General features: G+C 30.8%; 1 protein-coding gene across 2 annotated transcripts in view; it reads left to right on the forward strand.

The window, feature by feature from the left end:
- The window catches only part of LOC106466917 (coiled-coil domain-containing protein 177-like), a 29,520-nt gene that overhangs the window by 5,741 nt on the left and 10,786 nt on the right, over positions 1–12,993 (forward strand). The window contains exons 4-8 of one of the 2 annotated variants that reach the window (XM_013927227.1): positions 1,320–1,431; positions 3,274–3,423; positions 4,885–5,180; positions 9,944–10,128; positions 11,338–11,457. In XM_013927227.1, the coding sequence (XP_013782681.1) occupies positions 1,320–1,431; positions 3,274–3,423; positions 4,885–5,180; positions 9,944–10,090 (705 nt within the window). In that variant the 3' untranslated portion in view covers positions 10,091–10,128; positions 11,338–11,457. The remainder of the gene's footprint in view (positions 1–1,319; positions 1,432–3,273; positions 3,424–4,884; positions 5,181–9,943; positions 10,129–11,337; positions 11,458–12,993) is intronic. The other variant, XM_022394990.1, reaches the window with a different exon arrangement.

The raw sequence follows: 12,993 nt of genomic DNA on the forward strand, positions 1-12,993 counted from the left end.
ATGGAAGAGCTCTACATTTTTAATTATCGTACTATAAGAAAGTACACGATAAGCTTTGAAGAGTACTTAGGTTCGTACTCTGTGAAACACTACGTGGTGGCTCAGTTGAAATAAAAAAATAGAATGTTGTATGAATTGCTTCCAAATTATTTGTGAAAATTGTATTGAAACAACAAATTTTATTTTTCTGTCTGCATAATATATATTCACTGGAGTTGTCACTTATCTTGTTAATTGTGTAACATTTACACAATTACAAAAAACTTTACAAAAGTTCTTATTCCTATTTTGTCTTCTTACAGTTTAAATTCTGTAAGATGTGAATGGTTGGATAATAAATTACCCAACAAATAAATATACAAAAAACTTCTTTCATATGTTCTCCTTTTAAGATTTGTTTGTGAAAGGAAATTCTTGTTTTGAAAAGTCCGAATTGAAAATCCATCTAAGATTTATCACTCATCGTCATTCATAACAATAATAAAAAGTAAATCAGGTTAACACTTATGATTTAAATAGTCTTTTCAGCAATCATTAGTGTTCTCAAATGATGGAAGCACAATTATTTACTGGTTAACGTTTACTTTCTTCACTTTTCTGAGTACGCACCAACAAATGTGGCTATAGCAGCATGTCAGCTCCACAGCTTTTATATTTCATATGAATTTATGTAAATATAAAATGACAGTTAAAGTGTATAAGACAGTAAAAAGTAAAGTTAATGTTAATGGCTTGGTTACATATAGATAAAACAGTATTATGTAATTGAGTATTACCTAAGTCACAATTTAACTGATTAATAAGAAATTATTGTAAATTTTAGTAAATGAAATTATATATATCACTAGAGGAGAGAAAGCTAAAATTATCTGGCAATCGTAGAATTCCTTTTATTATTTGTCTTACAGGATAACTTCTATAATTTATTTCTCTATGAATATAAATACCTATTTTGAAACAATGAATTCACACGATGAAATGTAAATCCATATATTTATTTTTTAACCTCAGTGATTTATATTTGTTCAAATCATGAATATTTGATAGTGATATCAATACATTCTGGCTCTTTAGAATATATTTTGTTTAAAGAAAGAAATGTGAAGTTTATTTCTATCAAGAAAAAGTAGCTCTGACTTTGGATAATAAACCTGTTAAATATATCTATATCTTAATTTTTTTTAAACTTGACAAATAAAAAAAAAGCTGTAAAGTATTAATGTTAAGTTAATATTATATGTTTTAAAGAATATTTTCTCATGCAAATTACTAAAAGGTGTCAAACACACAACTAAAAAAATTATTTGAAATACATCTAGCCAGTCCAACTCCTTCAGAAATCTCTTAGAGACTTTGAAGAAGAATATGGTAATGGAAGAACAAAAGATGAGGTTTTGAAACTGTTTCAAGACTATGAAGCCAACAGATTAAGTAAGTTTTGATTTCACATCATATTTTTTATAAATCTTCCTGTTTTGAAGGATAATGGAGGTAGTTGTAGAAGTATCTACTTATGCAGGAAAACATTATTCTAAGAGCATAATATAATTATTGTTTACTTAATGATACGTGCACAAGCCTAATAAAATCATTGAACAATTTGAAAATCTATAGAAAATTCTTTAAACACATTTTGTTGGGAATGTTGCATTTATTTTATCTCTTTTTTTTTTATCTCAAAAGTTGTTTCAAAAACTTAGTTTCTTGGTTGTATTTCAAAAAGAAAAATTTCAGAATTGATCATTACACTTCATTTTCAGCTGCTGATGTTTAATACTGTAATGGTCTGTACACCTTTAGAACAGTGCTTCCCAAACCTGCGTCACGGCTACTAATAAAAAAAACTTGCATGTTTAAAAGATTCCTGCATCCTAAAAGCGTAAAACTTTGTTAAAATTTTGTAGTTTTGATGAAGTTAGTATTGTCTTTTTTTAGGTTTTAGCAATATCACCAGGTTTAAGTTTTAAACTGAACTTGAATTACATATTGTTTGAATAAAATTTGAATTTTACCTTTTATACCAGCATGTTCTCTATTTCTATGATATAACAGTGCTTCACTTTGAAGCAAATTTTGTATTTCTTCTTTATATATATATATATATATATATATGTGTGTGTGTGTGTGTGTGTGTGTCTGTATGAGAATTTAAGTTTGCAGTTTGTTTATATTTAATGAAGGAAATGAGTAAGGTTTGTAAACTGTGTTCAAAAGTTTTCTATCATGTCATAAGTATGAGCTATTGCTGATTAAGGATGATCTGAGGTCATATCTTGTCCCTCCAGTTGAGAGCTTTATCTGGCTGTGAATTACTCTGAATAAGGTGTATATTATGGGTTTTGTTTAGGGTTGATTTTTAAGGTTGAGACTTTCATCTAATCATGGTACGTAGGCTTTCCGACAAACTAGCTATGAATAAAAAAAATGGGTTTAGGATAGAACCAGTTGAGGTTAATCCTGGACAATGCTTCAGACTGAGATTTTTGTGTCGTGGTTGTTGTTGTTGTTGAAACAACCTGAGTTTAGGATGGTACCAGTTGAGGTTGATCCTGGACAATACTTCATACTGAGATTCTTGTGTTGTTGAAACAACCTGAGTTTAGGATGGTACCAGTTGAGGTTTATCCTGGACAATGCTTCAGACTGAGATTCTTGTGTTGTTGAAACAACCTGAGTTTAGGATGGTACCAGTTGAGGTTGATCCTGGACAATGCTTCAGACTGAAATTCTTGTGTTGTTGAAACAACCTGGGTTTAGGATGGTACCAGTTGAGGTTGATCCTGGACAATGCTTCAGACTGAGATTTTTGTTGTTGTTGTTCTTGAAACAACCTGCAAGAAAAAATTTTTGGGAAAAAGGAAAATATATGCATCATTTTTGTTTCTATTATATTATTTATTATATTAGTCTGCTTGAAATTTAGATTCTTGTAAGAAAATCTATTTTTATAAAGTCTATTTAACCACAAATTATGCAGCAATGTTTTGTGTATAGATAGATTTTTTGATCAAAGAACGGGCAGTTATATCTATTCACATTAGTACTGAGTAACTAAGTTAAATAGAAAAGTAATTCCTGATTTTCAGGTAGTATGTGTACCTCTTAAAAAGATAAAATATAGAATTGAAACAAATGATGCCTTTTGATAATTTAAAAATTAACTCCTGCTCACATTTTATTCCTCTGCACGGTGCAGCTTTCTTTAATATTTTGAACATTCTTTGGGTTTGTTTTACTGGAACCCCTTATACGTGATTATTTGTTAAATTATAGGAAATTTAGAAAGGTGCCGAGATGAAAGACAGAAACTCATGCTAACAGCATGGGAAAAGCAGAGGTCTCAATCCCTGTCACCGAGAAACAGTGGCATGAAAAACCAAGGGTCTTTTTCAAGCTCTGAAAAAATAACTGGAGCTTCTTCTAGTAAGTACTGATTTTAAGAAATGATAAATTACAGCTGTGCTAGTGTTGTTCATTATGAAATGTGAATATTTAAAATTATTCTTGTGTCAGTTAATTAAGAAACGCAACTAAATTTTGTATGTATAGAGATGATAGTGATAAAGCAATGAAATAATAGATCAAATACTTCTTATAACTTCATTATTGTAACAGAACTGAGAAAAATGGTTGTTGATGGTCTGTGGAAAGTACTCAATTTAAAAAAATAAATGATTTGGGGGGGGTGTATAACCTTCAAAGTTTGGTAACTGTTTAACATAGTTTATCATGAGTGGTAAAATTTCTGATTTTATTTTTCTACCTAAGCTAACATTTACCACATCTATTGCGTGTAAAAGTTTCATATCAAAAAGTGTGCACACCCATGTTTATGTGTTTCTCACATATTGGAGATCCGGCCCAAGCCTTTGTTTTATTGGTTTACTTTATACTTACGAAGCATGTAAATGATTATTAATTTCAGTTAGCATGCAGATTTTTTATCTAATTTTATGTTTACTTTTAGCATTTATAAATGGATACTAAATTATATTAGCATAAAGATTGTTTGTTCAGTGAACTTTCTTAGCCCTCTTCGAGAGTACTTTAACCCTGTTGCCCCGGGTATCCTTTACTGAGCATGACACAATATTTTAGTGTCTGACATTCAAAATTTTATTAAACTACTTTTGATTTATGTTATACCAGTTATAATAGCTTAAAATCTTAGCTAATAATCCATATTTTAATAGTATACAAGTTTTAAGTTCTTAAATCTATATGGAAATATATTAAAAAAATCCTGAATTTCCCCTAGTGTGACCCACATGACACATTTTTCTTACCATGTCATCATCCCTATTTTAACCATCACCCTTCGAAAAAGTACGAAATTAAACATGAAATACTCTGTAAAATCATAATTGCTCAAACAAACCATAACTTTTATAGCATTCAGTTTTGTTTGTTTACAGAGCTATCAAATAGAAAATCAGACGCCTCCTGCCACACACACACCTGTCACATCCTCTCTTTCACAATTCGTTGATAGTTCTCTTTTACATATCATTATATATTACCTATAACCAATAGAAAGTCAAGGTTTTTCATGAAACTTGGAATGGTTTTCTATACACAACATGTTTCAAGATGTTACTTTGTCATGACAGTAAGTTATTGAGTAAACATTTTATTGTATTTTGAGACAGTCTCTTTTATAAATATTTATTGTGTACGAGTAAACATTGTTTTTTTTTAACATCTGTGATATTTGAAATTTACCCAAGTATCATCTTAACCTTAGTTGATATTTATACTTTTTATGTCTAACTTGTTTGACCAGTTGTCATTTTGCTGTTTTAAAGATACAGTTTGTTATTTTAACCATCTTTACAGATTTCTACTTAATTGAGATATGAATCTATTCATTTTTTATTTGTTTAGCAGATCGAGATTCTAGTTCAGAAAGAAATGATAACGTCACTACTTCAACATCTTCAAGTGGGATGGTTCCAGAAGAACAGGTGGTACAATCCCCAAGAGCACAGTCAACTCCAAAAAACCGACCAAAGTCCAGCACTTCCACCTTGTCAGTCAGAGATATAAATGTTACAAGCTTTTCGGTTCCGTCCTCGCCCTATCGTTATTTATTTGAAGAAAAAGTCAGTCCTGCCAGCTCAGCACTCCTCAAATCAAAGCTTTGTGATTCTCCTAGAGCAAAAACCAAGTTATATCCAAAGGTATTGCTGTTAAAGTACCAAAAGAAATATCGTTAATCACTTATTTCACTATTTTTAGGTAGTAATTAAGGAGTTTATTGCTAGAGGCAGTAAACTTTTGTGAAGAACCAAAAATAAATTTCACGGGAGCCTAACTTGCACGCTGGTTATTTGAAAATATACTTTATGAAACCAAAATGATAATGGTGTGTTAAGCCTACCTATTGTAACAATGCATGAATCAAAAACAGTCTTGTTTATAGTAAGATCAACACCTAACTGGAGTACAGTGCGATATGATCGTACACTTTCGTACGCATTTTATATAATGACTTTTAAATACTTGTAATCATATTGAATGAGAGCATGCTTAATCACTTTCTATGTCTTTTTATTACAGAGTGGTCAAAAAGTTAATTTTTCATTTGTAGCATTAGGACTCGTTGGTTTTATCAGTCTGTGTGTCGTGCTTACTTTTGATGTACTTTAATCAGAAATGGATGAAAATAGTATACTGCTCTGGAATTAGTATTCGTTATTGGGTTCTTTACATTATATGTGGTATTTAACCTGAACTTATGTGCTCTGTTTTCTCTCTCTTCCTGCATATTTTATATAGTTATTTGATTAATTTTTTTATAAATGACAATTCATATTTAAATTGATTATATGGTAAAAATGTTTACCATATAAGGGAACAATGTTTAACAAGTGACACATGGAGAAGTATAAGTTTTATTCAGGAACATTAGAACATGGTAGAAGGTGTTTGAAAACTATATTACACTGCACGTGGTAGAAGGTGTTTCAAAACTGTATTACACTGCACATGGTAGAAGGTGTTTCAAAACTATATTACACTGCACGTGGTAGAAGGTGTTTCAAAACTATATTACACTGCACGTGGTAGAAGGTGTTTCAAAACTATATTACACTGCACATGGTAGAAGGTGTTTGAAAACTATATTACACTGCACGTGGTAGAAGGTGTTTGAAAACTATATTACACTGCACATGGTAGAAGGTGTTTGAAAACTATATTACACTGCATGTGGTAGAAGGTGTTTCAAAACTATATTACACTGCATGTGGTAGAAGGTGTTTGAAAACTATATTACACTGCACGTGGTAGAAGGTGTTTCAAAACTATATTACACTGCACATGGTAGAAGGTGTTTCAAAACTATATTACACTGCACATGGTAGAAGGTGTTTCAAAACTATATTACACTGCACGTGGTAGAAGGTGTTTGAAAACTATATTACACTGCACATGGTAGAAGGTGTTTCAAAACTATATTACACTGCACATGGTAGAAGGTGTTTGAAAACTATATTACACTGCACGTGGTAGAAGGAGTCTTGCATTACTTGTCTTGCAACTAACATTGAGTTTATTTTCTTTCTTGCTCCTTTTTGACAGTATGAGAATTATCTTTTTTTTTCCTTCTGAAAAAAACTACATTACATCAATAGGAATTGTTTTTGTTATTACCGGGTAAATTTAAAAGATGTCTGTGATCCTTGTGGCTGCTACAAAAAATTAATTATCCCATGCTGTGAACTGTGATGATTTGTTCGAGCTGTTATTCAAAACTTTATATGTTTCTTGCCCTATATAAATTATACTGTTATCCTAGTATAACCTTCTATTATATTTATTGATCCTCATAATAGTAATTTCTTCATTAAATAAATAGCAACCTTTTAATTTCCATTTTGCTTTTTAGTTTTCTTCGATTAAGACATTTTGACAAAAGCATGTTGACCATGATTTTAGAATACAAATATTGACCGTTTGTGTGTCTGATTCTGTACAGAAAAGTACGTGTGAAGTGGACAGTGTTCAGTAAGTTGTTTTCGTCAGTAGATCATCTCACAATAATGCCTTATAACATTGTCATTAAATCTTTCTGTAACTGTATTTTAAGGAAATCTTGCTGGTTACAATTTTCTTGTGGTATGGGTATACTAGTTGCGTAAACAAGTGTGTAAAAAAAGATGTGTGTGATTTCTATCATTAAATAAAAAATTGCCTTGTCTTTTAGTTAATGCATGAATGTAAAGTAAATCACTGTGATGAAATGCAAGTTGTTTTAATGGTTCATTTTCATATGACTTGTGTCACTTGATCATAATCTTTAATTTGACTGCTGGTGCTATATGATTACCACAATATGGCATGTGTTATTAAATGTACAGGCATCATATGATTATCATGATATCATGCATGTTACTAAATATATAGATGTCATATGATTACTGTGATACGATGCATGTTATTAAATCTATAGATGTCATACGATTACCATGTTATTATGCATCTCACTAAATGTACAGGCATCGTGTTATCATCATGTTATTAAATGTGCTAACATCATATGATTACTATGTTCTGATACACATTATTAATGTAAAGGGACTTGTGGTTACCCTGATATCATGTGATATCATGTTATTAAATGTATAGACATCATATGATTACTATGTTCTTATACACATTATTAATGTATAGGGACTTGTAGTTACCCTGATATCATGTTATTAAATGTATAGACATCATATGATTACTATGTTCTGATACATGTTATTAATGTATAGGGACTTGTGAATACCCTGATATCATGTGATCATACAAATGATATTCATCACAGTTTATTTCTATATTCTGTAAAGAATCCTTTTGTACAAGTTTTTATGAGGTGACCTGGTTTGAACACAACTGATCTTTCATACTGAATGGCTATGAGGATCTGACATAAAGTGTAGTCCTTGCTGTTTGTAAAGTAATTTGTTCACATTGTTATCTTTAAATCATCTGTAAAATTGTATATATAAGTTGGTAGGTTGGTCCGTGTAATTTCCATTACTAAGTTTGCTTCAGGATGTATTAATAACTAACCAGTCATGGAAAAGGTTTCTAGTTTAGTACTGGAAATTATTCAGAGGGATATTTGAAACTTGGAGGATCTTTGGACTTAAGCAAGCAGTTAAATATTGTTTGTTTTATTTCCAGTTATGGAAAAGGTTTCTAGTTTAGTACTGGAAATTATTCAGAGGGATATTTGAAACTTGGAGGATCTTTGGACTTAAGCAAGCAGTTAAATATTGTTTGTTTTATTTCCAGTTATGGAAAAGGTTTCTAGTTTAGTACCGGAAATTATTCAGAGGGATATTTGAAACTTGGAGGATCTTTGGACTTAAGCAAGCAGTTAAATATTGTTTGTTTTATTTTTTATCGTAATCAAACTTATTGTACTTCTTTTAGTAATAATAATTGTTGCATATCAAGAAAAAAAATGTTTTGTATAAAAGAGCATTAAAAGTATTCAGAGTTTAATTGGTTTTTAATTATAAATATATTTTCATGCTATCCAAATATCAAAGTCATTCAGGAATGTTGCATTGTTTATGTATTCAGCATAATCCCATACTAATACAGCTTGTAGTTTTGTTATATATATATATATATATATACACTTCCAGCTAACTCCTCCCACAGCTCCAGGTGCAAACTTGACAGGTTGACTAGGGGAGGGAGTATACACACACAGATATAAATAAAGTGTATCCCTCTACCATGGAGTAGGTTTTCAGATTGCTGATATAAAATTTAGTGTTACTACCCCTCTCCTCCTATATTTTAGTGACACGATATTTGAAACTGTGTTCCTACCGCCATTCACAAGCTAGTGGGATAAAATTTGGCACGTGTACTTAGGTACTGTGAACAGGTATCGTGACTTTGTTTTTCTACTCCCACCCCCCTTGGGTTGTTGGTAGCTATAGATATAGTTGAAGATAATGGAGGAGCTTGATCAGTAAATTGGGGCCTCTGTGAATCATAAGGGGGGGGGGGGAATGAACCCTGCAGTGGAGCATGAGTATTTTATGCTAATATTGTAATTAATAAAACAGTTCTTGTACATGTAAGATTTGTACCAGAACACACTTTCTTTTCTTTTCTGCTTGGTTTTATGTTTGTATGTAAACACATTCACATTTAAGAGTTAAAGTCAAGCAAGAGACGACATACAAAATACATGTGTAAAAAAGTTTGTTTAGGTAACTAACAAACTCCAGCAGTGGGAAACATAAGTTACAAACGTAAACAAAATTAGGAACTAACCAAGAGTGTTTAACACACACTTAGAACAGTCTGACCCGACAGCAAAAAATAAAAATAGTCATAACTTTCTAATATTGATATTTAAAGAAATGTTTCCAGTCACATAAAGTTAGTGCTTAAACTTGCTCTGTTTAAAATTGATAAAGTTAGCATTGGGTTTTAAGTATTTTAGACTTGTCCATAGTATTCTGTTGGGTCAGCTGTAAGTGTACAGACTCACAATGCTACAGTCTCAGGGTTTGATTCCCCCATGGTGGACAGAGCACTCAATTGCTACAGTCCAGGGTTTGATTCCCCATGGTGGACAGAACACAGATATCCCATTATGTGGTTTTTCTCTAAAACAAGCTTGTTTTTGTAAGCTTATAAATTAGTTCCAATTTCCAAATTAGAGTTTTGGATAAGGGATGGAGATGAGGTCTAACTTTTTTTTTATCATTAACACTTTATGTTGTTTAGCTAAAGGAATTAATTTTATGAAAAAAATTCAATATACTTACAATTAGTACTTACTTATTAGCTTAAATATAATCACTATACATTTATCTTTAAATGATGCAAAGGAGAAAGGAAAAAAGCAGAATTTGAATACTTAGTAAATTTAAAGTCTTGGCTATAATTTAGGATCTCATTCCTTTATACTTGTTTTCATTAGGATATCAGGTTGATGGAGTTGATGGTGAAAAGATATCAATACCGAATAGAAGAAGAAGAAAAGAAAGCTGAAGCAAAAAAAAATGGGATAAAGAACTTCAAGACACCAGAAGGAAACAAGAACAGAGTCGAAAGCATCATCAGATGAACATGCTTATTAAGAGTCAGAGACAAAATACTCCTGAGGTACCACCAATTATAATAATAGTTTGGTCAGCATTGTGTGGTAATTGTTTTTGTTAATTAAATCTAATCAGGTTTCTTTATTCATATCACCATGGCTATCTGTAACAGCTATTGTCGCATAGTTAGAAAGCCAGAAAAATTGTGATTGTTAGAGGAAATTGTCTACTTTTTGCATGTTATTATTCTATGTTCTTTGGTGCATTATTTAATGCACTACTGTCATTAGTATAAAAAAAGTAGGGTTGATTGTCATTAATAATCGAGAGTGAAAAAAAAACTCGGGTAAGTACTTTATTTCTTGTTTTTTCATGTTTATTCTTTATTTATTGTTATAAAAGTAACTAAGATGTCAAAATAGAGATCTCTTTAGGTTAGTTAAGGTTAGATTAGGTAAAATAAACAATAATAATAATATGATAAAAAAGTTTCACGAGGCACACATATGAGTAGCTTGTGGGTAATGTAATTCGATAGTGTAATGTGAGCTGCACATTCCTCAAGCAATTTACAACTTATAATGGCTCAAATAGTAGTTAGACATGGTTCAAAGGGCAATCAAAAGGTTAATAAAAGTTAATTATAAATAAATGTATATTGTTACAAGTTTAAAGCTACTAAGGATAAACGAATGTAGTTTCGTGCTACATTTGAAGTCATTCTAGAAAGAAAAGGAGGGTAATTTAGATTGATTTAGGGTAGAGAAAATAACAGATAAAATATAAAGTTTTACTGAAAACAAACATTTGAAATGTATTTAAGAGGTTTCAGAGATTATACAAATGAAATTTGAGAATCTTTAGATGAAGAAAAGTATTTTTAATCTTAACATGAAAATTACTTTGCACACAGACTATTCAAAATAAATACTCAATATATTCAAGGACAAATCTTTATTTTAGTTTATTAAAAATACTTCACTAAAAAAATATGATTTTTTGTAGGTGAAAAACTGCCAAATTTTGTGAGGATATACACACTATATCAAAAGTCAGTAGTATCAAATCTATAAAGACTATACGAGTACAAAAAGGTCACCTGGTTGGTCAAATTGAACGAGCCATGTGAAGAAAGTTATTATCATAAATTTTAAAATAATAATATATGTTGTACAGATGTTTTTAAATTATATGCTGTACACTTTGGTGTTTAGACAGTTGAACCACACATCATTGATGTTTGTTGAAGTATCTCTCCCACTCATGTTTACAGAAGTGTCGATTACGTGCTATACGAGAAATGTACAATTCTCTACAGCATCAGAAGGAGGCTAAGCTGCATGATGAAGAGATGAAACACCAGGAAGCTTTAAAGAGGAAGCAAGCATTTATGGTAATACTCAGCTGTTTAGTTTCCAATTTTTAAAATAATGTTTAGTTAAAAGTATAGTTCTAAATATCCCCCTAAATAAAGGAAGGTTTAGTATATAGATACATATTAAAACATAGAACAAATGTGACTAGAAAAGCGTGTATATGATTTTTGAGTGACATATAACAATTAAATAAAGTGTAAATTGTCATTTCTCAACATAAGTTTATATCCTTGAATGAGACTATAAGACAGCAGGATGTAAGCTGCTAAGTTTATATCCTTAAATGAGACTTTAAGACAGCAGGATGTAAGCTGCCAAGTTTATATCCTGAAGTGAGACTGTAAGACAGCAGGATGTAAGCTGCTAAGTTTATATCCTGAAATGAGACTGTAAGACAGCAGGATGTAAGCTGCTAAGTTTATATCCCTAAATGAGACTATAAGACAGCAGGATGTAAGCTGCTAAGTTTATATCCTGAAATGAGACTATAAAACAGCAGGATGTAAGCTGCTAAGTTTATATCCTGAAATGAGACTGTAAGACAGCAGGATGTAAGCTGCTAAGTTTATATTCTGAAATGAGACTGTAAGACAGCAGGATGTAAGCTGCTAAGTTTATATCCTGAAATGAGACTGTAAGACAGCAGGATGTAAGCTGCTACTTTCCAACATACATTTACCGTAGGAATGTTTTTTGTTTTTTTTCTCATTTTGAAACACAATTCATAGAAGTTACCTAAATAATAGTGATGGTAAAATATCTCTGTAATATATAAATTTTAATTTATCTGTATTTTACCCTATTGATGGGTGAACTCCTATTTTCTTATAATATTTTATGTAACTTTATAACAAATTAAGATTTTTTTCTGCCTGGTTGAAAATTCAAAAGTAGTTGCTTGTCTAGCACGTGCTACCGTACGCAGCAGGATGTATGTTAGTGTTTGCATATATATTTCAACTTTTTGTTTTTTTTTATTCAAAAGATCTAATCATATTAATTTTGTATATTAGTTATAACCACTGAGCAATAAGTAGAGAGGGAGTGTGTCTTCAATCAGATTCATAGTTTTATTATTGTATTAACTCTTTTAGCACGAGCTCGGTCCATTGGACCGACCTCGTAACCATCTTGTGCTTGTTATAGGTTTTGTGCTATAACTTTTAAATAAGTAAGTGAATGTTAACGAAATTTGGCAGATTATCAGTAAACATTACAATGGTTTCATACACAAAATATCAAATTTTTTTATTAAGTTATAAGGTTTGTAAAGCAATATTTTTCTCTTGTCTTTTTTTTCTTTTCGCATGTTGCTTATCTATGATGCAAAGTAATCTTCATTTTGAGATTAAAAATACATTTATGCATCAGAAAATTTAAAATTTCACATGCAAAATCTTTATAATGTCCAGATAGTTAACAAATGTTTCTTAAGAAAAACATTATATTTTATCTGTTATTTTCAGTAATTAATCTCAGTATGGGTTTGGTAGATTTGACCGATCTTGTAACCACCATAAAAAATTAGGAAATGAATATAAATTATGCCTTTT

This window comes from Limulus polyphemus, unplaced genomic scaffold, assembly GCF_000517525.1.
Source record: "Limulus polyphemus unplaced genomic scaffold, Limulus_polyphemus-2.1.2 Scaffold2422, whole genome shotgun sequence".
NCBI lineage: Eukaryota > Metazoa > Arthropoda > Merostomata > Xiphosura > Limulidae > Limulus > Limulus polyphemus.